The sequence below is a fragment of the Psammomys obesus genome, unplaced genomic scaffold (assembly GCF_907164565.1).
Source record: "Psammomys obesus unplaced genomic scaffold, mPsaObe1.curated_primary_1811, whole genome shotgun sequence".
Lineage (NCBI taxonomy): Eukaryota > Metazoa > Chordata > Mammalia > Rodentia > Muridae > Psammomys > Psammomys obesus.
Genome location: NW_026596064.1, coordinates 15,576,027 through 15,601,762, shown reverse-complemented (window position 1 = coordinate 15,601,762; position 25,736 = coordinate 15,576,027). Strand labels below are relative to the sequence as shown.

Below are 25,736 nucleotides of genomic sequence, written 5' to 3'. Positions count from 1 at the left end.
TGCCAAAGTGGGCCTGTTCCAAATGAGCCATCACGACCCCTACACACTGTGCTGGCACAATGGATCAATGGGTGAGGGTGTCTGTAGCACTTCACTTCCTAGGACCGACATGGCAGACAAAAAGAACCAACTTCCACAACGTGTCCTCTGACTTCTACGTGCAGGGACACACAAACAAAACACATAAAGAAGTCTAACCTTAAAGTTGTCCTAACAACTAACAGAATTGAGCTCACCACAGGGAGAGAAAATCGGAGAGTGAGCTCTTCTGGAAGATAATCATCAAAAAGGTATGTAATTTGATGCTACGAGGATAGGAGGAAAAAATAAGTCAAGTTATGATGGCTGCGACTCCTGCTTCCATGCATATGAAGTAACAGAACAAAGCTCCCTAACCCTGTCCGCAGGGAAAACAGGACAGGTTCAGAAGCCATCACGCTTGCATTTTACTGTCTTTATCATTCATGCCAGGGAAGGTACACTGGTATCCTATGGAGAGGTCCTGTGGCATGCATCAAGCAGCAGGCTGCCGGTCTGTGCAGGAGTTGTGCGGGTAGAAGGCCCAGACAAGCCTCTGGATGACTAAGGTCAAGCCAAAAACTCAGCTGAAACCTCATTAGAAAACCCAGAGCCACCACCAAAGACCCCTAAATTCATTACTTGCGGATACAGTAATATCAATATATACTTAAAGTTATTCTGAAACCACTTTTTAAAACTAATTTATTACAAAAATAGATAACACAGCTAACAAAGCCATTAAACTTCAAAGATATGGAAAAATCCCAAGTCCTACCACAAAAAGATCAAATAACTCACAAGACAAAGGACTCTGGCTCCCACTCAACTTCCCACGACAACACACATGCAAAGCAGCAAGGATGAGTGAAAGAAAAAAAAAAAAACTCAATAAAATGAAATACAGAAGCTACTTGTGGTGTCTCATCCCAGAGTTGAGGAGGCTCAGGCAGAGGATCTTAAGTTCAAGGGCAGCCTGGGCCACATAACAAGGTCTTGACTAGAGGCCGAACAGGCCAAAGATTTTATATTAGCTACACTGCGCTTCAAACACTTAAGGTTAGAGAAGGACAGTTTTAAGTGTATAGTAATTTTTTTGTAAACAAAGCACTCCTCAAGGAATCTCAGCAGAAGGGGAGGTCATCCAGTTAAGACATGCCTAGCAATCCATCAGCAAAGAAAGTCAGAATGTCAACACACAAAGATGCAGTGAGGCCACCTCTGCCTTTCCATCTTCACCCTCAGAGGCGAGCGCAGCAACCTAACGTGCAGTGCTGTATGCCGAGACACAGGAAAAAAGGAAAGGGGAAAAAAGTAAATCCCACAGCTGCTGCTCAACCAGTAAGTGAAAGGTACAGGACACCCCCAAAACCTTCAAGAACCCGATCATGCAGAGTACAGGCACGATTCACAGCCTTCTAAACTTAAAAATGGAACAGCAAAGCAGAGCCAACTGGAGAGAAAGAAACATGGCAGCTGTCATAAACATACATCAAATATAAGAGCACAGTTATCAGTCACCTCAACAAAATATGAAAAGCACTGAACCATCGATTCAAAGATAAAGATCTTCACTTTTTCAATTTTTCAGTTTAGATGCAAAACTCAACTACTATGAGGAGTGGTAATCAAAACTTTATCAATACAAAATGATTCAAAAGCTAAAGATGAAGGGATCCCAAACAAGCAGACACAAAAAGGCAGCTAATTCAGGACCAGCTAAATATGAGTCAAAAATTTCATAATTTCCTTGTTTTTAATTGCTGAGTAGTATTCCATTGTGTAAATGTACCAAAATTTCTGTATCTATTCCTCAATTGAGGGACATTTGAGTCCTTTCCAGATTCTGGCTATTAAGAATAGAACTGCTATGAACATGGTTGAGCAATGTCCCTGTTGTGTACTTGAGAATCTTTTGGATACATGCCTAGGAGTGGTATAGCTGGATCTTGAGGTAGCACTATTCCTAATTGTCTGAAAAAGCACCAGATTGATTTCCAAAGTGGTTGTACAAGTTACATTCCCACCAGCAAAGGAGAAGGGTTCCCCTTTGTCCATGTCCTCTCCAACATGTGCTGTCACTTGTGTTTTTGATCTTAGTCATTCTGATGTGTATAAGGTAAAATCTCAGAGTCATTTTGATTAGCATTTCCCTGATGACTAAGGATGTTGAACATTTCAAATGTTTCTCTCCCATTCTATATTCCTCTACAGAGAATTCTCTGTGTAGCTCTGTACCCCATTTTTTAATTGGATTACTAGATTTTTTTGCTGTTTAACTTCTTTAGTTCTTTATATATACTGGATATTAGTTCTCTGTCAGATATAGGGTTGGTAAAGATCCTTTCCCAGTCTGTAGGCTGTCGTTTTGTTCTGATGACAGTTCCTTTGTTTTATGGAAACTTTTCAGTTTCATGAGATCCCATTCATTGATTGCTGATCTTAGAGCCTGTGCTATTGGTATTCTGTTTAGGAAGTTGTCTCCTGTGCCAATGAGTTCATGGTTTTCCCCCACTTTTTCTTCTAACAGGTTTAGTGTATCTGGTTTTATGTTGAAGTCTTTGATCCAGTTGGACTTTAGTTTTGTGCAGGGTGATAAATATGGCTCTATTTGCAGGCAAATGGTGGGAACTAGAAAATATCATCCTGAGGGAGGTGAGCCAGAAGCAGAAAGACATACATGTTGTTATATACTCGCTTTTAAGTGGATATTAGTCATAAAATATAAGATAAACATACTAAAATCTATACCCCTAAAGAAGCTAAACAAAAAGGAGGACCGTAGGGAAATTGTTCAATCCTCACCCAGAAAGCAAATGGGATAGACACTGGAAGTGGGAGAAAACAGGGAACAGGACAGGAGCCTACCACAGAGGGCTTCTGAAAGACTCTACCCAGCAAGTATCAAAGCAGATGCTGAGACTCATAGCCAAAGTTTGGGCAGAGTGCGGGGAATCTTATGAAAGAAGGGGGAGATGGAAAGACCTGGAGGGGACAGGAGCTCCACAAGGAGACCAACAGAACCAAGAAATCTGGGCCAAGGGGTCTTTACAAAGACCGATACTCCAACCAAGGAGCATTCATGGAGATAACTTAGACCCCTTGCTCAGATGTAGCCCATGGCAGCTCAGTCTCCAAGTGGGTTCCCTAGTAAGGGGAGCAGGGGTTGTCTCTGACATAAACTCAGTGGCTGGCTCTTTGATCACCTCACCCTGGGGGGAGTGCAGATGTACCAGACCACAGAAGAAGATAATGCAACCAGTCCTGATAAGACCTGATAGACTAAGGTCAGACATAAGGGAAAGAGAACCTCCCCTATCAGTGGACTAGGGGAGGAGCATAGGGGGAGAAGAGGGAGGGAGCTACAGCTGGGATACAAAGTGAATAAATTGTAGTAATGAAAAAAATAAATAACTTTTGAAAAAAATATGAGTCAAAAAGAGCTTCAGTGTGATAAAGGGTATTGTAATGGTCTAAACTACACTCACACACACACACACAGAGAGAGAGAGATGAGTGTTTATGAGGCAAAACTACAGAAAACTGAGCCAATAAGAAGTAACCTAAAAACAGCAGAATAGAGGAGAACCTTACTGCAAGTGTAAAGTAGGGTAAGAAAGAACCTAATGAGTACACAGATATATTTCAGATTTAGACCTTGTAACTGCAAACACGCCTAGCCTATACTCATATATCTAACAGGCCTGGCTGGGTTCCTCATGCAGTCTGTCAGTGGCAGACTACACACCATTTGCATGTTTACATAATGGAGTCTTCAGAAGCCAGCAGGACGGGAACTGGAACCCTGAGACAGGTAGCTCTTGGAAGAGCTTTAAGAAGGTAAGCAGGTTATCTCCATGAATAGTCCTTGGTTGGAGTATGAGTCTCTGGGAAGTTCCCTGTGTCCAAATTTTCTTGTTCTGTTGCTCTCAGGGAGTTCCTGTCCTCTCCAGCTCTTACTATTTCCCACTTCTTACATAAAATTCCATTCACTCTGCCCGACAGTTGGCCATCAGGCTCAGCATCTGCTTTGATAGTCTGCAGGGCAGATGCTTTCAGAGGCCCTCTGTGGTATGTTCCTAGTTTGCTTCCTGTTTTCTTCTTCTGGCTTTCAGAGGCCCTCTGTAGCAGGTTCCTAGGTTCAGATGTAGCCCATGGCAGTTCAGTGTCCAAGTGGGTTACATAGTGATGGGAAGAGGGACTGCCTCTGACATAATCTGATTGGCCTGCTCTTTGATCACCTCCCCCTGAGGGGGGAGCAGCCTTACCAGGCCATGGTAGAGGACAATGCAGCCACTTTTGATGAGAACTGATAGACTAAGATCAGAAAGAAGGAGAGGAGAACCTCCCCTATCAGTGGACTTGGGAAGGGGCATGCATGCAGAAAGGGGAGGGAAGGTGGGATCAGCAGGGGAGGAGGGAGGGGCTTATGGGGGGATACAAAATGAATAAAGTGTAATTAATAAAAAATAAAAAAAGTTAAAAAAAAAAAGAAGGTGAGCAGGAGGAGTAGGGACGAAAGGACTGCTGTGTGTTGGTGAGAAAGTGACACAGGTTCAGTGACAGACCAGAGAGGAGGACACCTGAAATCCTCCTTTAGCCTCTGAACACACACATACACACACACACAGTCACATGCCTGTGCACACTTATGTATACACACACACACACACACACACACACACACACACACATCATACACATGTGCATTAAAAAATTTGGCTATCAAACAAACAATAAAAGTTAACAAAGTGATAAATTGTGAGAAAACATTTGAAGCACACATATCAAGTAGAAGGCTCAAAATTCAAATCCATTTGAAAAGAAATTATTTAAGAAAGAGAAAAAGAAAAAGAAGCACAACAGAAATAATTGGCCCAGTGAACAAAAACTCACTTACACAACTGCAAAGTAAAACCATGAGAAAATACAACGAAAAACACCAATCTGTTGTTTCTATTGGTGAGACTATTGGTGAGAAATCTAGCCTTTTACCACGGATGGAGGGAGAAAATGCAACCTGGGGTGAGCCCCCTGAGGGCAGTTCTGAGTACCTAACAGAGCTGGTTATGCACTTACTTTTGAAATATCATGTCTAGGAACCCACCCCACTGAATTAGTCCCAACAACATAAGAAACTGCAGATTGTGGGCAATGCTAGTGAATTCAAGGCAGTATGAATGCCGGTAGGATTTCTGGATTTTAATGTATTAAGCATTAAAAGGAAAAGGATGGCAGGCAAACAAATACACAGTTTCTATCCCCCAAACAATCTTACCACAAAACACAAGACTCATACAGACAACAGGTAACAAGTTTCTACCATCTTTGTTTCGTTTGTTTGTTTGCTTGCTTGTTTGTTGGTGTATACTGCCTTCAGCTGACTCCCTGAAGAGCTGCTGTCATCTGTAGTATGTTATCACATGCCTGCCTATGCCTTATCTTCTTCACCTCAGAAACTACTAGTACATGTCTTGGGCATAGATATTACCTTCAAAGAGTCTGTGAAAATCAGGGGCTTATTCTAAGACGAGCAGTCAGCCAGAGGCACATCTCAAGGAGGTGGAAAGCTAATTCTAAGCCAACCCTAATTCTCATATTCATTATACCTAGTGCTGAAGACATTAAATCTACAAAATCTACTTCAGAGTTTGTCCCGGCTATGGAAGGCTATGGAACTGGAGCGGGCAGGTGTGCTTGTGCATGCCAGGAACCTCGTTTAGGAAGGCTGAGGTGGGAGAATCACATGTCAAGAACAGCTGTGTTATTATAGAATGAGGCCTAGCCAAACCTTAATTCATTAGTTAGTGAACTGAAAAACTGGAGAGGACTGCGAAAGATGACTGCAGTGAGAACTAGGAGCTAGTCAGCTCATTAAGCATGATGCAATGAACAGTAGATTGAAAGTCACTCTAAGAGTCTCCACAAGGGAAATGTCTTAACATATTTAATACATTATCTATTATTTAAGGTTAAAGGTTGATGCGCCATCATTCAATAGCCCGATAGCAGATGAGGACTTCGCTACCTTTTGAAAGGCAGGGCATTCTTCAGAACCGCCTCCACCTCCGCAATGTCAGCTCTGGCGAGATCGGCCACAGTGAGAAAGCCAGCAGCGTACAGGCTCCTGGCTCTCTGGGCATTGAGTAGGGACAAGCGGATCAGGTCACACAGCTCCCTCTGGATGCCAAACGTAAGACGCTTCTGAAACTGGGAAAGTAGCAGTTCCATGTTGTGCCAGCCCAGACGGTTGGAAAACACCGTAATCATTCCTAGAACAGCCAGAGAATATTTGTTGAGTTAAAATTTGCTTTAAACTAGTTCTCTATGTGTGTATTTATAAACATATATCAATATATATGTGCAAGTGTGTGGATACATATGTATGGATATACATGTGTGTGCATGTTTGGTTTGCTTTTGCTTTTCTGCAGAATGTAAGGTTTAACAGGACCAAGAAATAAGTCAACAGGGAGGCAGACAAATATTAAAAGTTCTAGCTATGTGTACAAAGAATAAAACAAGCACATTAAGGTCATCTCACTTATTAAGTTTTATTCTGTGTGCAAGCATTATGCCTGTCTGTGTGCCCACGTGCACACAATTAGAGACAAGAGATTGATATCAAGCATCTTCCTTTCACTCTCCACTTCAGTTTTTGAGACAGGGCTCTCTCACTAAACACTGGGCTCACCAACTGACTGGAATAATTACCCACCAAGTCCCTGGGACCTCTGCCTCACTGCACTGAGAACACAGGCATGCATCACTGGGCCCAGCTTTGTATGCAGGGGGCTGGGGATCTGAACTCTGGACCTCATGCTGGCATAATAAGCCCTCTCTCAACGCCCATCTCATTCATTCCTAATTTGAACTTAAAATTTGGATCCTGAGGCATACTCAGCACATACGTACAAAGAACAAAAGCTCCATTTTAGTCCACTCTTCTCACTACCTCTTTCTTATATTTTCCCTTTTCTGTCTCCTTTCTGGTTTGTTTGTTTGTTTGTTTGTTTGTTTGTTTGTTTTTCAAGACAGGGTTTCTCTCTGCAGCCCTGGCTGTTCTGGACTTGCTTTCTGAACCAGGCTGGCCTCAAACTCACAGGGATCTGCCTGCCTGTACCTTCCTGAGTGCTGGGATTAAAGGCATACACCACCATGTCTGGCTTTTCTTTTTCTTCTTTTAAGGAAAAGAGAACTCTAACAAAGCAAGAGAAGAACTCTTTCCTGGAAAAATGATTTAAAAATTCAAATGCTGAGAGAACTATAGAGTGGTATTCTGGTTGCCATTTTCTTCAAAGAAAGGCTATTCTGCCCCTTAACCTCAACCTCTTGAAATAAAGAGATCACAGAAGCCAAGTACCACACATGGAGAAAGAACACTGAATCAGGGTCCTTTCCTTCACTCTACCCTCTGCCCACATCTACTCAGCATCCCTCATATGTACACACATCTACAGAGAAGCCCTAACACGTAAAGGCATAGACCCTTTAGTAGTCCTGGTTTTCCTTCCCAAAGGCTAACAAAGATGCTTTAGTAGCATCATATCAGGAATCTACCTGTTTGTGTAACTGAGAGTGCTTCCTAAGGCATGATATTTAGATCGGTCAGGAGAGAGTCCACAAATCTCTCTTCATCTGCATCTTCTTTCTCAAAATCTATTCATCAGTACTAAGAGGAAAGGGATTCCACTGAGAACTTTGTTTCTTCTTGTAGAGGGTAAGCCAGAGAAAATACGTACAATCAGGAAGTTGCTAAGGAACAGGAGGGGAAAGAGTAAGACGCACCCTGATGAGGTTTCTAAAATTGAAGCAATTCCAAAAGGCTTAAGTAAATGGAAGTTTAAAAAAAAGTGATGTTAAGCCAGGCGTAGTGGTACACACCTTTAATACTCAGAAGGCAGAGGCAGGTGGATCACTGAATTTGAGGACAATCCAGTATACATAGGGAGCCCCAAGCCAGGCAGAGTTACACAGTAAACAAGACCCTTCTCAAAAAAGGAATCTTAACAACTTTAAACCATAGAATCTTGGATAGACGTGAAACACTTTGTCTAACTGACCTGCATAAACAGCAGCTGACTGTTGCAAAGACTGAATCTGTCCACGATTACATCCATATTTCTGAATAATTTCCTTTAAGGGAACTTCACTGATTAAATCCAGTAACACAAGACTTGTGAAAAACCTAAAAATAAATTATCAAAAGTGTTATAAGAGATCGCTTATAGCGATGCTGCAAACAAACTACAGACCGACAAGCTAGCAGGGTCCTTTCTGTGTGTTGTGCTCCCAACACACAGAGAAGGCTGGTGGGCACGGACTCAGAGCATGTGTACACAGTAAGCTTTACGTACCTTAACCAGAGGTACGAACTAACATCCGGTAACAAAAAAAGGTCTCACATTTTAATGTTATTAACTGATTTCAAGAAATAATGCTTCGTTTAAAATAATGTGATGGCACAAAAATTTAGAAGATTTGAAACGTGGATATAAAATGAATATAATTTTGGTCAAATGACAGTATCTAATTATAAAGTCCAGACCTGCAGGCATAAGGACTGCTAAATTACAAGTTCCAAGAAAAATTAAAGTCAGAAAATTAAATAAATAGGAGAAATTTAAATTTTGATCATGGCTAGCCAAAATGTTTATATTATCGACAATCAAAGTGGCTCAGTGACATGTGCCCGACAATGATAAATGCTGGAGGCTCCTTGTGCCTACCTTTTATGGATGGCCATCTGTCGATGCTGTCTCTCAGTTCTGGCTACTACTTTTCCTTTCACACACCGAGCCAAAAACCCTTCCTCGACTCCAACCAGCTCTGCCACCCTTTTCATAGAAGTTGGTAATTTTTCCCATAAACAGAAAAATCGATACCAATCAATAGTAGCCCAATCTTCAAACACAGGTGTAACCTAAAGAGAAGAAGCATCATTTTAGTTTGAGTAATTGCTTGACAGTGAGCTGTGGGCAGCTCAGTGTTAAACACTTGCCTGGCATGTGCAAGGCCATGGGCTCAAGCCTTAGCACTGGACAAAAACAAACCCATTATACTGCCTAAGTCACAAAATTATAATTGTAAACTTCATAATAGAGACAAAGGCCTTGGGATACAGAAAAATCTGTGTAATAACTCATTTATAAGAAAACATTTATTCATAAGTAACTCACTGATGGAGTAAGAGAGACAGAGTAAGAGAGAAAGCCAGAGAGAGGAATGGGGGGGGAGAGACTGATTGTTAACCACACAAACTGGATTGCATGGAATGCAAGTCTTTAATCATAGACATTTTCAACTCAAGTAGGTCTGACACAAGATATTATCTTAACTGTTTTGTGTAATTCCAAGAAAAAAAATGGAAAGAAAACTTAAGAGAGGGAGAAAAAAAATCAACAAGCAAAATTGATATATTGCCTAAGAGCTCCAGAATTCACCGAAAAATCTCCAAGACAAAGCATGGGGTTGCGGGTAGAAGCAAAGAAACACTGTTAAAAGTGTCCAGATGTTGGAAAGCAATCTGGCACTTTCTCAGACAACTAGGAATAGCGCTTCCTCAGGATCCAGCCATACCACTCCTAGGCATATACCCAAAAGAGGCTCAAGTACACAATAAGGACATTTGCTCAACCATGTTTGTAGCACTTTATTTGTAATAGTCAGAAGCTGGAAACAGCCCAGATGCCCCCTCAGTGGAGGAATGGATGCACAAATTGTGCAATAAAAATAAGGAAATCATGAAATTTGCAGGTAAATGGTGGGATCTGGAAAAGATCATCCTGAGTGAGCTATCCCAGAAGCAGAAAGATGTACACAGTATATACTCACTCATATAGACATATAATATAGGATAAACCTACTAAAATCTGTATACCTAAAGAAACTAATCAAGGGAGAGGACTCTTGCTAAAATGCTCAATCCCTATCCAGAAAGGCAAAGAAGATGGGCATCAGAAGAAGGAGCAAAGAGGGAACAAGTCAGGAGCCTGACACAGAGGACCTCTGAAAGACTCTGCCCTGCAGATTATCAATGCAGATGCTGAGACTTATAGGCAGCCTTTGGGCAGAGTGCAGGGAATCTTAGGAAAGAAGTGGGAAACAGTAAGATCTGGAGAGGACAGGAACTCCACAAGGAGAGCAACAGAACCAAAATATCTGAGCACACGGGTCTTTCCTGAGACTGATACTCCAACCAAGGACTATGCATGGAGATAACCTAAGACCCCTGCACAGATGTAGCCCATGGCAGTTCAGTATCCAAGTGGGTTCCATAGTAATAGGAACAGAGACTGTCTCTGACATGAACTGATTGGTCTGCTCTTTAATTACCTTCCCCTAAGGGGGGAGCAGCATTACCAGGCCACAGAAGAAGACAATGCAGCCACTCCTGATGAGACCTAATTGACTAGGATCAGAAGGAAAGAAAACCTCCCCTATCAGTGACTTGGGAAGGGGCATGCATGCAGAGGGTGGAGGAAGGGAGGGATTGGGATGGGAGGAGGGAGGGAACCACAGGGGGGATACAAAGTGAATAAAGTGTAATTAATAAAGAATTAAAAAAGAATAAAAAGAAAAAAAAAGTGTCCAGATGTTAAAGACAAAACATTATAAATGTGGAAAAAGGGATAAAAACAAACAAACAAAACACATGCTTAAAGAAATAAAAGGGTGAATGTCAGTAATCCCAGCAGTGAGTCAGCTGAGGCACCAGGATACAAAGTTTGAGACCAGCCTGGAAAGTTTCAGGCCAACCTAGTATGCCTACAGAGTTTGAGGCTAGCCTGGGCTGAAAAACAAAACAAAACAAAACAAACCACTTACGAAAAAAAGGAGGAAAGGAAAGGGGAAGGGAAGAGAGTTTATGGGAGGACTGGGGAAAAGTAAAAGAAAGCCTAATACCACTTGGGCAAGAAAAGGGCATACATAAAAAGAATAATATTGTGTTGCAGCCAAAAGTTGAAGTCAAACAGTCCAGATCTGGAGCTCACACTCATGTCTACTGCATAATATGTGGACATAGGTAAGGCCATGGCAGATGACTGATAACACCTGCTTTAAGATCCTTTCCAGTCATATTAAGGCACAGAACATCGAGCCTGTTACTATCCATGTTTGTAAAAGGAAGAAAAAGATACTGTCTTGATATTTACCCTCCACAGTGTATTTTATTGAAAGCATTTTCTGTTAAGTCCTCATTCTGATGGTAATTTCAATGTTATTCTCTCCCTTCATTTGCTCATCAAAGTGTATATACATCTGCGTTTCAGTGACAAACTTATTACTAGTTAGGTTCTTGCTAAAGAATTTGATATTAGGTTCATATCAAAATGTTTATATAATTGTAGAAGATGTAAGTAAACTCTTCGTGATAATTACTACTTAATAATTAAACTTCACAGGATCTAGCATCACAAGGGGACAGGCCTCTGGACACCAGGGAGAGGTTATCTACATTAGACTAATTGAGTTGGGAGACCCACCTGAATTATGGATGAAACTGTTCCTTGGGCTGGGGTCCTAGCTGAGCTCCTGCATTCATTTCTCTCTACTTCCTATGTGTGATGGCTTGAATAGGAATGGCCCCACAAACACTTGTATTTAAATGCCTGGCCCATAGGGACCGGCACCAATAGGAGGTGTGGTCTCGTTGGAGTAGGTATGACCTGTTGGAAGTGTGCCACTGTAGGGGTGGCCTTTGGGTTTTCAGAAGCCCGAGACAGTTCACTTCCTGCTGCCTGCAGATCCAGCTGTAGAACTCTCAGCTCCTTCTCCAGCATCATGGCTGCCTACATGCTGCCATGCTTCCCACTATGATGACAATATGGACTAAACCTCTGACCTGTAAGGCAATTAAACGTTTCCCTTTATAAGAGTTGCAGTGCTCCTGGTGTCTCTCTTCACAGTAACAGAACACTAAGACAGCATAAGGCCTTACTAAGACACTATGGATGCAATGAGACCAGGTGCCTCAGCCTTTCTTCCTTCTATACCTTCCTTATGAACTGTGAGACCAAATAACTCTTCCTTCCTGCAGTTCTTCTGTCAGGGGGTTTTGTCACAGCAACAAGAACAGTAATGAAGGCACTTTTCAAATTCTTCCTACAAGCCTGGTATAACACACATCTCAATATTCAATAGCTAGAGGCAAGAGGATCAAGCATTCCAGGCCACACAGTGAGAGCCTGTCAAACGTGAGCAATTTTTTTTTTTTTTTTTTTTAAACAGAACTTACCAGGTAGACAATATGAAGGTCATTCTCTAAAACAAAGCCTTTCATTGCTCTTTGGAGGTCAGCAAAAATATCTAGGGTATCAGATGGAGAAAGAGAAGAAGAAAGAGTAGCTGATCCAAGATGTGTTGGGTGATACACCTTTCCTGGAGGAGGGAATACCGAAGCAAAGGTTACAAACAAAACAAAGCCCTGCCCTTCTCTCCTGCACACTAACTTCTTGGCCCTGATCAATCAAAAGCAGAGCCTCAGCTAACATGTAGAAACCTGTGAGCCAACCCTAGGAAGTGACTGCAGTGTGGACAGAAGGCATCCCGCCACGTTGCTGCTCTTACCTCCTGCACCGCCGCTGGGCTCTGCCTCCTGGATGAGCTCGTTTTCTAACAGCCATGTCACACAGGCATCCAGGGCCCCGAGCTGGCCATCTGCGTTTCCCTGAATGCCTTGCTTCCCTTCCTTTACACCAGCAGCCAAGAATGTGCAGGCGGCGTAAGTCTGCATATCTTGTGATGTACTTGCTACTCCACCAACGATTATCTGAGAGAAAATGTTGAAAAGTTCCGTTAAGTTCTATAAGATGTGTAGAGCCTCAGGACATCAAGTAAATGAAGTGAATTTACTCTCTAAAATATCTTCAGTCTTTATGTAGAGACAGTTTATTAATTTTTTGTCATCACACATCACAATATAGATGATACCTACTGACATCACGTTTTCCTTTAAAGATAATATTTTCTTGTAAATAAGCAAGAATGCACCAGGACTTGTGAACTAGCTACATGTAAAGGAGGAAGTGATGGCTCAGAGCTATGAGTTCAATCATCAATCTTTGTTCCTCCCTCTAGAACATGGAAGTGTAGAAATGCTACGAATGAATATCTCCCATTCAGAAGGATGGGAAGGGCAGAAAAATATGAAGTTAGTATTTAGTGTGTGCTGCCTTCGCCGGCCTTAACCTTGTGAAGCTCATGCTAGAATCAGAAGCGTGCACCACAGGTCCAGCCCTACTGTAAATGCAGTAAAAAGTACATAAAAAGTAAAAAGATGAGCCACAGTTATGGCACAGGAGTACATACACAGCGTGCACAAGGCTGAGTCCGAATCCCTACACCAAAAAAAGAAAAAAGAAAAATATTTTTAAAAGCTACATGTCATTTGAGATATTGATATGGTAGTAGCCATATTGAACTTTAAAATAGCTACATATTCATATATATATATATATATAACACGTAGGTATATGTATATAACAACTTATATATATATGAGTATGTATGTGTACATATATCAAAATTTATTTCTAAACTTATTCAGCAGAGCCCGACAGCAGAGCCTGAAGAACTATGTATATATGTATGTATGTTTAAATAGATGTGAGAAACAGATTTACACTTGGGAAAGCTATAAATCTTGATCTTAAAAAAAAAAAATAAAAGCTCTCAACTCAGATTTTAACATACTCAATTTCTGGTAGGCATAAAAGAGTAAATCGTGATTTCCTGAACTCCTACCTCCAGAATAGCTCGTATCATGCTAGCAGTGACTTCTCCCTGTCTCTGCAGACAGCTGCACACAGGCTCCAGAGATCCTTGAAGCAGGGCGATGCCCTTGGATTTCTCAGAGTTCTTACAAACCAGGATACTCTCACCTACAATCAAAACCACATATCTTCTCAGCACTAAGCCATGTCCATCGGACGCTGCTAACAAGAAGTCTGACTCACAGAGAGGAGACAGGAGAGGCTAGAGGTCACTGCGGGCACAGAATTGTTAAGTCATGGCTCTGGTTTTTGATCTCTGGATAAGAGACCAGAATGTTACCAGAAACCATGCTGCTGCTTTGGCTTTTAGATCATTTTTAGCTGAAGGCTGGAGAAGCAGCGAACATGAAAAGAACTGTTTGTCCTCTATCTCCATACAAGCAAGGCATAGATGTCCCTTTGGAAACATGTTTCTCTTGCTCTCTCCTATATCAGTGATAAGGATCACTGTAGACAGAGGCCAGCCCTAAGATGGTTATATAAACCAACCTCACTGAAATAACCCTTCTTTTTCATTAGCTTCCCTTAGGGATGTTCCTCCTTATAAGGTACTGCCCAAGGAAAACAGCTTTTCTTTCTTTTTTTTTTTGGAAAACAGCTTTTCTTTGTCAACACTTCTCCACATTTTACCGACCTTTGTTAAAAATAACTATAAGACCCCACACCTAACAGCTTTAGCAGATCTCAATCGTATCCTATGAAGACTTCATGCACATAAAAATTAAAATATTAACACCAAATAAAGACTATTTGCCTTTTTTCCTATTAACCTGTCTTTTTAAAATTTATTACAATTTATTCACTTTGTATCCCAGCTATAGCCTCTCCTTCGTTCCCTCCCAATCCTACCCTCCCTCCTTCTTCTCGTGCTTTACCCCGCACCCAGTATACTGATAGAGGAGGTCCTCGTCCCATTCCATCTGACCCTAGCCTATCAGGTCTCATCAGGACTGGCTGCATTGTCTTCCTCTGAGGCCTGGAACAGCTGTACTCCCCCAGGGTGAGGTGATCAAAGAGCCAGCCACTGAGCTCATGTCAGAGACAACCCATGCTTGGAGACTGAGCTGCCATGGGCTACATTTGAGCAAGGGGTCTAGGTTATCTCCATGAATGGTCCTTAGTTGGCATATCAGTCTTTGCCTGGGCCCAGATTTTTTGGTTCTGTTGGTCTCCTTGTAGAGCTCCTGTCTCCTCCAGGTCTTTCTATCTCCCCCTTCTTTCATAAGATTCCTTGTACTCTGCTCAAAGTTTGGCTATGAGTCTCACATCTGCTTTAATACCCTGCTGGGTAGAGTCTTTCAGAGGTCCTCTGTGGTAGGTTCCTGTCCCTGTTCCCTGTTTTCTCCCTCTTCCGATTAACCTGTCTCTTAACATCTTATTTATGAGGCCCAAGCTATAGAATATGGAGAACTAAAGAAAAGGCTTTTCTTCTTCCCCTGTTGTGTTAGGGTCCAGAAATCCAAAACAAGGCAAGCAGGCACAAGAATCCAGCAAAGCAAGATCTTTATTTGAATTAAGCAGCAAAAACTGACCAGTCAAGGACAACAGCACAGATTCGGGGGATGACTGCTTCTTCAAACGTTCATCTTAATAAGTATTTAAGCAGATGACAAAAAATGCTACTACTGATTGATCAGGCAAGCAGAACATACTCGAAGCTGAACTGCAACCCCGAGCTAGAATGTAACACAGTTTTTAAGCTTGAAGACAGCAAACATCGGTGCCAAGTTACAGTCACAACTTTTCATCAATCAGAATCATGTGTTCCTTCATGGTTAAAAACAATCATTATGTTTGGGGAACAAAAGAATAAGGAGATTATTGGCTTCCCATCTGGGAGGCTCCCCTAAAGCCTGGGAACTTGAACTTAATTTCACCATATGATCAAAATGGACCCAGATATGGGTTCCATATCATGGAGTGAGCCTTGAGTCAAATCACAGATTGGTTGGTTCCTCTCACAAGCTTTGTACTACCATTGCCCTGGCATATCCTGTAGGCAGGACAATTGATGGGAGGTAGATGAAGGTGTTTGTGGCCTTTCTCTTTTGGTAGTGTGCATAGTACCTTACCAAAGTCTCAGGAACACAGGGGTGAATGCTTTATGTAGACACCAGTTTGACTTTTTCATGTTCAATGAGTTGTATAGGTGTAGTCTTCAGCAAATGGGCAACCTAGAGTCTTGTCAACAGCCTGGGTTATTTAGGGATACCCCTGGTATCGCATTTGGTCAACAACTCAGGATGTAACCCAATTTCAGTACAGGAAACTTCATTTGGTATGAAGAGCTGGCCAACTGGGGCTCTGACGCCCTCATTTTTGGTGATTTTATGTAGATTGCCTTCTTATATGTATGTATTTTAGGAAGCTTCTAGTGTATTAGGTTACCATTCTATCCCTTAAGTGGCACTAAATTTTAACTGTCTCCTCTCCCTCATACTTCCTACCTCACTGCTCTCCTCTCCTCCTTCCCACCTGCTCCTCCCATTCCATCCACCCCCCAATCCATCCATAACTATTGTTCTATTTCCCTTTCCTAACAAGACCTATAATCACTGTGCTTATATGGATTATTACTTAGTTATCATTGACTTAAAAGCAAACATATATATATGACACCATTTTTGTCTTTCGGGTCTGGGATACCTCATTCAATATTTTTTCTAGTTTCATTCATTTACCTATGAATTTCATGATTTCCTTTTTTGGAATGGTTGAGTAGTACTCTGTTGTATAATGTACCACCTTTTCTTTATCCAGTCTTCTGCTGAGGGATATCTAGACTGTTTCCAATTTCTGGCTATAATGAATAGAGCATCAATAAACATGGTTAAGTGTCTTTGTGGTAGGGAGAAGCATCCATTGGGTATATGCCCAAGAGTGGTATAGCTGGATCTTGAGGTAGATTGATTCCCAATATTTTGAGGAATCACCATATTGATTTCCATGGTGGCTATACAACATTGCACCATCAATGAGGAATGTTCCATTGACTCCACATCCTTACCAACATGAGCTGTCACTTGTTTTATTGATCTTAACCATTTTAATGGGTTTAAGATAAAATCACAAAGTAGTTTTGATTTTCATTTTCCTGATGGCTAAAGATGTTGAACATTTCAAGTGTTTCTCAGCTATTTGAATATCCTCCTTTGAGAATGCTCTTTTAAATCTGTAACCTACCTTTGAACTGGTTTGTTTCCTTGATATCAGGTTTGTTTTTGAGTTCTTTATATACTTGGATGTTAACCCTCTACCAAATGTGCAGTTGGTAAAGCTCTTTTCTCATTCTGTAAGCTACCACTTTGTCCAAATGACAGTCTTTTGCCATGAAGAAGCTTTTCAATTTCATGAGATCCCATTGATTAACATGTCTGTTTTTGTGACAATACCAGGCTGCTTTTATTCCTATAGCTTTGTAGTACAACTTGAAATCATGGATGAAAATACCTACAGCAGTTCTAATTTTGTTGAATTGGATAGTCTCTCTCCACCTTTTAGTAAATTTGGGTAAGGATTTGAAAATCTTTCTAATTGTCACATAGAACTAATTCATTATCTCAGTAATTCTTTTTATTATTTTGTTGTTGTTTATTTCATTCCTGTGTTTATTTCTTACTGTCTACTATTTTTGGTTGTGCTGTCTTTTTCCTTCTAGAGCTTTCAGTTGTGATGTTAAATTACTACTATGAGAGATCTCTCCAGGTTTTTGTTTGTTTGTTTTGTTTCTTTAAGTAGGCACTTAGCTTGCCTCTTAGAGGCACCTTTACAGATCACCTTTTGTGATCTGTAAGTTTGGGCATATTGTGTATGAATTCATTAACATTCAATTCTAGAAAATTTTTATTTCTTTCTTAATTTCTGTCTTTACTCGATTTTCATCCAGTCCTGAGTTATTCGGTTTCCATGAGTTTGCAAACTTTCAGTTGCTTTTCTGTTGTTGATATCCAGCTTGAATCCATGGTGGTTGTACAGAATGCAAGGAAAATGGAAATTTTTTATTTCAATTTCTTGGATCTGTTGGGACTTGCTCTGTGTCCAAGAATGTGGTCAGTTTTGGAGAAAGTTCCATGAGGTGCCAAGGAAATGTATTCTTTTGTGTTTGGGTGAAATGTTCTGTAAATATTTCTTAGGTCCATTTGCTTTAAAGCATCAGCTAGCTCCAGTATTTCTCTGTTTAGTTTCTCTATGGATGACCTGTATATTGATGAGAATGGGGTACTGACGTTTCCCACTATCAGTGTGTGAGGGTGTGTCAGTATGTGATTTAAGCTCTAGTAGTGCTTCTTTTACAAACCTGGGTGCCCTTGTGTTTGCTGCATAGATGTTAAGAATTGTGATGTCCTTATGGACATGTGATCTTTGACAAAGATGCCAAAAACATTCAATGGAAAAAAGACAGCATCTTCAACAAATGGTGATGGTCTAACTGGATGTCTACATGTAGAAAAATGCAAATAGATACATACTTATCACCCTGCACAAAACTAAAGTCCAAGTGGATCAAAGACTTCAACATAAAACCAGACACACTAAACCGCTTAGAAAAAAAAGTAGGGAAGAGCCTTGAACTCATTGGCACAGGAGACAACTTCCTGAACAGAACATCAACAGCACAGGCTCTAAGAGCAACAATCAATAAATGGGATCTCATGAAACTGAAAAGCTTCTGTAAAGCAAAGGACACTGTCGTCAGAACAAAACGACAACCTACAGATTGGGAAAGGATCTTCACCAACCCTATATATGACAGAGGACTAATATCCAGTATATATAAAGGGAACAACAGGGGGGATACAAAGTGAATAAAGTGTAAATAATAAAGAATAAATTAAAAAAAAGAATTGTGATGTCCCCTTGGTGGATTTTTTTCCTTTGATGAGTATGTAGTGTCCTGATTAATTTTTTTACTGGAAGTCTATTTTGTCTGATATTAATATAACTATACCAGCTTGGTTGTTAGGTTTATTTGCTTGGAATACCTTTTTCCATCTTTTTACCCTGAATTGACGGCTACCCTTGATATTAAGGATATATATTTTTGGATACAGCAGAAAAATGGATCCTGTTTTCCAATCCATTATGTTAGTCTGTGTCTTTTTATTGGAAAAATAAGACCACTGATGTTAAGATATCACTAAGCAGTGTCTGTTGATTCCTGTTATTTTGTGTGCGTGTGTGTGTGTGTGTGTGTGTGTGTGCATGTATATGTGTGTTTCCCCTCTTTTGATTTGATGATCTGAGTTTATTTATTCCGAGTGTAGTTAACCTCTTTAGTGGAGTTTTCCTTCTAGTGCCTTTTATAGGGCTGGATTTAAAAATACATATTGCTTATATTTGGTTTTTATCATGGAATGTCTTATTTTTCTATTGTGATTAAAGTTTTGCCAGGTATAGTAGTCTGGGCTGGCATCTGTGATCTATTAGAATCTGTAGAATATCTGTTTAGGCTTTTCTGGCTTTTAGAGTCTCCATTGAGAAGACAGGCGTAATTCTAATAGGTCTGCTTTTATATGATATTTGTGAATTTTTTTTATTTCACTTGCAGCTTTTAATATTCTTTTTTTGTTCTGTATGTTTAGTGTTTTGATTGTGTGCCAGGGAGAATTTCTCTCCTGCTTCATTCTATTTGGTGTTTGGTATGCTTCTTATACCTTGACAGGTATCCCTTTATTTAGATTAAAATTTTTTTTCTTCAATGATTTTGTTGAAAACATTTTCTGTGCCTTTGTCCTGGGTTTCTCCTCCTTCCTCTATGCCTATTATTCTTAGATTTAGTCTTATCATAGTGTCCCATACTTCCTGGATATTTTATGCCAGGAGTTTTTTAGGTTTAACATTTTCTTTGACTGAGCTATCCATTTCTTCTATTGTGTCCTCAGTGTCTGAGAGTCTCTGTTTTATCTCTTGCATTCTGTTGGTGGGGTTTACCTCTGAGGTTCCAGTTTGAGTTTCCAGATTTTTCATTTCCAGCTTTTAGTTTTCTTTCTTGATTCTCTCTCTGTGTCTGTCTCTTGGTTTTTTTTTGTAAGTGGGTATTATCTTTGTATATACCCTGATGTCCTGGAACTCACTTTGTAGGACAGAATGGCCTCAAACTCGGAGAGATCTGCCCACATCTGCCTCATGAGTGCTGAGATTAAAAGCAAAGGCATGAGCCACCATGGCCAGCTTGCGAATTCTATTTTCACTTTCAGGTTTTGAACTATTTTTTAATTTTTTTTGCTGTTTGTGCTTTCATGGATTTTTTTAAAAGAGATTTATTCATTTCTCTTTAAGGACCTCTATCATAGTCATAAAAACTATTTTAAGGTCTTTTCCCTGTGCTTCAGCTATGTTACAATACTCGGGGCCCACTGGCTGTTGTTGATTGTATATTTTACACCGGCATCTGGGCATCTGCTTCCCTGGCTGGCGGGCTTATTATCACTTTTAATTAGCCTTTTATAGTTTATGTAAGACCTACAGTACACACTAGAGGAAAACATTAAACCACAAAGACAGAAACAAAGGAAGAAACTGTATACAAGAAAATAAATTACAATATTAATAGGAGGTCCTGACCCTGAACACAGTCCAATAATGGAGTCATGGGAGGGGAATTCTGAGTGCTTGTGAGAAAACACAAGAGTCTTGTAACCTCAGTTTCTTCAAAACACAGAATTATTCTTATAATTTGCTTTTGTGTCCCTCTCAGATGTAGTGGACAGGAGTGAACTGACTTCAGATTATCATTACAATGGCTACTGTTATTTGTTTATATGCTTCTATGGGAAGCCATTTTGCCATGTGCGGCTTCTCCTTGTGGTTGGACACTTTACTCAGGTCACTCTTCTTAACCTCAGAGTATAAATTCACTGATGCTCTGAATAAAGCTGGCTTTTGCATGACCTTATTCCACCTCACTTTTAGACTCCGTCTTCCAGGACCCCCCACCTCAAGAGTAGTGAACTGACTACCATTTAGCAACTAGTCATATACTGAATAAGAAGAAATGAAGTATCTCTTTTGATATTTAACTCAAAAACTACTTCATTACTTAAGTCAAACCTTCTGTTTGGATTGCTGATAATAGCATCATTACTTGTTGGTGCAAGGTTAGAAGCTGTACCAATTTAGAGACAAAAAGCAGAGTACTTCTTAGCTGTTAGCATCCTGTTTGACTTGAGATTACAAAGCTAGATATGAGAGGCTAAAGGGATGGATCAGTGGGTAAAGTGCTAACTTGCAGGCATTGAGACCTGAGTTCATACCTCCCACATAAAAGCCAGGTGTGCTGGCTTGCATCTGTAGCCCCAGCATTGGTGGGGCAGAGACAGATCTTGAGGACTTGCTAGAGAAATGACAAATTCTAGGTCTTTCTTCCAGAGGATTTAAGTTTGGTTCTTAGTACCCATATTGCACAGCTCAAAACTCCAGCTCCAGGAGACACATCACCTTCTTCTGATCTCTGCAGATAACTGCATTCACATACACACATCCAATCACAAGCACATACACAGAAAAAAAAAAAAAATGAAAACCCTTCTAAATAAGGTAGAGAATGATAAAAGAAAATATCCAGTGTGGACATCTGACCTACATATGCATAGGGATGGGCAAGAGCACCCACACCCACATATACCACACCTATTGAAAAAAGGAGTAAATGTGCAAATTAAAACCATCTTCTAGGCAAACAGGATAGACATTGGAAGTAGGAGAAGACAAGGAACAGGACAGGAACCTTCCACAGGGGGCCTCTGAAAGACTCTACCCATCAGGGTATTGAAGGAGGTACTGAGACTCATAGCCAAACTTTGGACAGAGTACAGGAAACCTTATGGAAGAAGAGGGAGACAGAAAGACTTGGAAGGAACAGGAACTCCACAAGGAGACCAACAGAGACAAAAAAAACCTGGGCCCAGGGGGCCTGCAGAGATGGATACTCCAACCAAGGACCATGCATAAAGAGCACCTAGACCCCCTGCTCAGTTTCCAAGTGGTATCCCTAATAAGAGGAGCAGGAGCTGTCTCTGACATGAACTTAGTGACCAGCTCTTTGATCACCTCTCCCTGGTGGGGGGTGGGGGGTGCAGCCTTACCAGGCCACAGAGGAAGACAATGCAGCCAGTCCTGATGAGACCTGATATGCTAGGGTCAGGTAGAAGGGGAGGAGGTCCTCCCCTATCAGTGGATTAGGGAAGGGGCACAGGAGAAGAAATGGGAGGAGAAGGGGGGGTTACAGCTGGGATACAAAGTAAATAAATTGTAATAAATAAATAAATAAAATCACCTTCTAGATAATAAAATCATAAATCTTGTTGTTATATAGCATTGAATCATTTCACTGCACATAACACAAAAGAAAAGTTCTTAATTCTCTACCAGAAGAAAACCAATGGCTAACAAAAATTATATTCACTATAAATATCAAGTAATCCAAAGGATGGCATTAGGGCACTGCACAATAAAGAAATATATCATGACAAGACATAGGCAGGTGCTAGTCAACTTTCAGGCAGACTGTCAGCAATATCGTGACAGCCACATTCAAACTCACCCATCGTGTCTACTCCTTTCCTGCCAGCGCGACCAACCATCTGCTTATAAGTGAGGATATCTAAAGGCTGGCCACCAAACACTGGAGTGCGAATGATCACTCGACGTGCAGGAAGATTCACTCCAGAAGAAAGAGTGGATGTTGCGGCCAAGACCCGAATAAGACCTTGCCGGAAGGCTCCTTCAATGATATCCCTCTCCTCAAAAGTAAGACCTAAATAAAATGCAGGGTCCAAAACATTACCACAGAACCAATACACTTGATGAATTATAATGGATGTGAGAGTCAGCTACCATCTGTTAAAGATCTTTTACATGATAGTTAAGTTTGTAAACAAAAACGTCATTACCTATTTAAGAGTATAATCTGCCATCTCGAGACAACTTTTAGCTAAGTCAGCAAAATTGCCTATGTTTTAGGTGAAATTGGTAGTTTCTGCTAAAACTACATACCCTGACTTTGCTAAATAAAAGCAGCAGCAGAACAATTGAGCAGGACTGTGTTCCCATAACATTTTATTTATAAGAACATTCAGCAGGTTGAATTAAACAGCATACTGATTAACAACCCTTGTGAGGTTTTTTTTTGTGTAGATATGTTTTTGTACATACACATTTTTAAATTTATGTTAAAATTTTATTGTTATTTATCGTTAAAACCATATGTGTACATTATATATGTATATGAGCTGAATAAAACTGAAAGGATTAAATGTCCCATCTTAGAAAACATTCTTATGATTGCCATCTTAACACATAAGATCACAGATCAAGAACTTCACTCAGTGACTGTCATAAATTTTAAGGAAATAACATATACATAGGTAAAATTTTTAGAAGACACTTTCCCAGTGGTTTGGAAAATAAACCAAGTCCATTATCTAGTATATTCATTACAATTTAGATAAGTAAATCTTAAAAGTTTTCGTTTTACTCTCGTCTGACTAATCTATTGCTTCTTAAAATGTAATCTACAAGTATTAAGTGTGATTAACAAGATGTAAATTCACATAAATACAAAAGTGAAGAAATTATGGAAGTCTGCTGATTTTTTAAATTGTTTGGATTCGTTTTATTATTTTATGTGTTTCTGTGTGAACCTACATGAATATATATGTGTATAGGAAATCACAGAGACCAAAAGTGTGTTGCGGCATGGTCTGGTGTTTTGTAATTACAAAACAGATCTCTACTGTTCCATGAGTAAATTCTCACGTACACCAAGTGATGCTGTGTAACCTTGCTCCACATAATTCCTGATTGGCCAATAAAATGCCTGTTCCTGGACTGGGCAGAAAAGAGGTAGGCACAGCTAAGGTTGGTGGGCTTGGAGAACAGGAGGATCACAGGAGGTAAGAGAGAAGGGACAGGACAGGAAGTCGCCATGAGTTAGCATAAATAAGAAGCATGTGGCTGGGAGGAGCTTGCTCTGAGGATGAGGAGCTGGAAAGAAGCAGCCCAGATGGAAAATATGTGCAAGTGTTTATAAGAATTTCGGATGGGAAGAAGTCCAGATAGGAATGATTAAAGCAAGTGGCTTGAGCTGGGAGATAACAAAGTATCTGTTCTAACAGATGTGTCTTTTATTGTTATGATAGCAGATTAAATAATAACTGCCATAATAATTACATGAATTAATAGTAAATATTAATAATTTCTACAACAGCAGTGGGCATCAGATCCCCTGAACTGGAATTATAGGCCATTCACCATATGAGTCCTGCGAACGAAACCTGCAAAGAGAACAAGTGCCCTTACAGAGTCAAGTCTGTAACACACTATGAGAACAACAAATATGAGATTACCAACAAGGACTACCTGCATGATGAAATGCTACTCCCCATGGCACAGTGCTTTTCAACACAGAGTCTAGTCCTGAAGGTGAACGTTTTAATTGATCCATCACTTCCAGAAGGCTCTTTTGCTCTAGAATCACTGGTGGACACTCAGATGAATTTACTAATCCTGTCAAACACACACAAAAATAAATAAACAAACAAAAAATCACCAACTACACAAGTCTCTTTGCCTCCTTGGCTGTTACTTGCCAAGTAATGACAGAAATAAAGATCAGGTTCGGCAATTGCCACATACTAGTATCATCTGTGGGTCTTTTAAAGCCACTGACCCAGGACACTATGATGTAACCGAGAGGAGATGGGACTTGGATCTCAAGAATTTATAAATGTTCATAGGTAGTTCTAATAATGTATCCCAAAGTTAGGAGGCTCCGCTTTGGGGAGACATGATGTTCAAAGGGAATGATCAAAGGAGCTTTCAGGACGAAGGGCAGATTATCACTTGTTATGGCTTGAGTATAAAATGCTCCCTGCAGGCTCACGTTTTAACTCCTGAACCCCAGATGGTGGCAGTTTTAGGAAGTTACGGAGCTTTAGCAGGTGAGGCGTGGCTTATAGCACTGAGCCACTAGAGTTATACCTTTCAAAGTAAAATCCACCTGTGGCTCTAGTCCTTGCCATCTGCTTCCTGTCTGCTCCCATGATGTGTGAGCCCAACTCACTTGCTTCTGCTTTCATGAACACCCCCACTTTTTCCCACCCTCATGGACTTGTAGCCTGTGAAACCATGAGCCAAAATAAACCTTTCCTTTCTTAAATTCCTTCTGTCACAGTGACATAAAGTAGCTAACAATCAAACCCTAAGCATCAAAATCCTTACTCAAGATGTGTCCCATCACTGAAAACTAATTCTGGCTCCTTTGTCTCTAATCTAATAGTCACCTTCCAGTGTTGCCTTTTAGAGTTACTTCTCCTCTGGTAAGATTTTAAACACAGCAGCCCTACCTTCTCAGAGAATTTCCCAGACTTTTAATTATAAACAGTTTACCAGACTTTGAACTTATAAAGCCTCATTGAAAAATGCTTCAATAGCTGGGCAGTGGTGGCACACGCCTTTAATCTCATTAATTGAGAGGCAGAGGCGGGCTAATTTCTATGAATTTGAGGCCAGCCTGGTCTACAGAGAGAGTTCGAGGATAGCCAGGGCTACACAGCAAAACCCTGTCTCAAAAAATAAAACAAACAAAAATTTATATCTTAAATTTCATGTGTTTTTAATTTTTAGGTAAACTTTTCTTAAAATTCTAAGGATCCTATCAGAATTACACCAGATTCTATGAAACTATGAAACCGGAAGGGCCTGGGCAGATGTCATGCAGACTTTAAGGGACCACAGATGCCAATGCAGACTATTATACCCAGCAAAGCTTTCAATCAACATAGATGGAAAAAAAAAAATTTTCCATGACAAAACTAAACTTAAACAATATCTACACAGTAACTTAGCCCTACAGAAGAAACTAGAAGGAAAACTCCAATCCAACTAAAACAACTACACCCAGGAAAACATAGGATATAGATAACTACACAACAAAAAATTAAA

At 40.4% G+C, this 25,736-nt stretch overlaps 1 protein-coding gene across 1 annotated transcript in view; it reads right to left on the bottom strand.

Moving 5' to 3' along the window:
* Positions 1–25,736, bottom strand: part of Polq (DNA polymerase theta) — a 72,754-nt gene that overhangs the window by 33,414 nt on the left and 13,604 nt on the right. Inside the window, exons 8-15 of the mRNA XM_055625064.1 lie at positions 24,153–24,299; positions 22,336–22,548; positions 13,765–13,901; positions 12,589–12,790; positions 12,257–12,399; positions 8,748–8,941; positions 8,082–8,206; positions 6,047–6,290 (exon numbers count right to left, since the gene is read on the bottom strand). Of these exons, the coding sequence (XP_055481039.1) occupies positions 6,047–6,290; positions 8,082–8,206; positions 8,748–8,941; positions 12,257–12,399; positions 12,589–12,790; positions 13,765–13,901; positions 22,336–22,548; positions 24,153–24,299 (1,405 nt within the window). The remainder of the gene's footprint in view (positions 1–6,046; positions 6,291–8,081; positions 8,207–8,747; positions 8,942–12,256; positions 12,400–12,588; positions 12,791–13,764; positions 13,902–22,335; positions 22,549–24,152; positions 24,300–25,736) is intronic.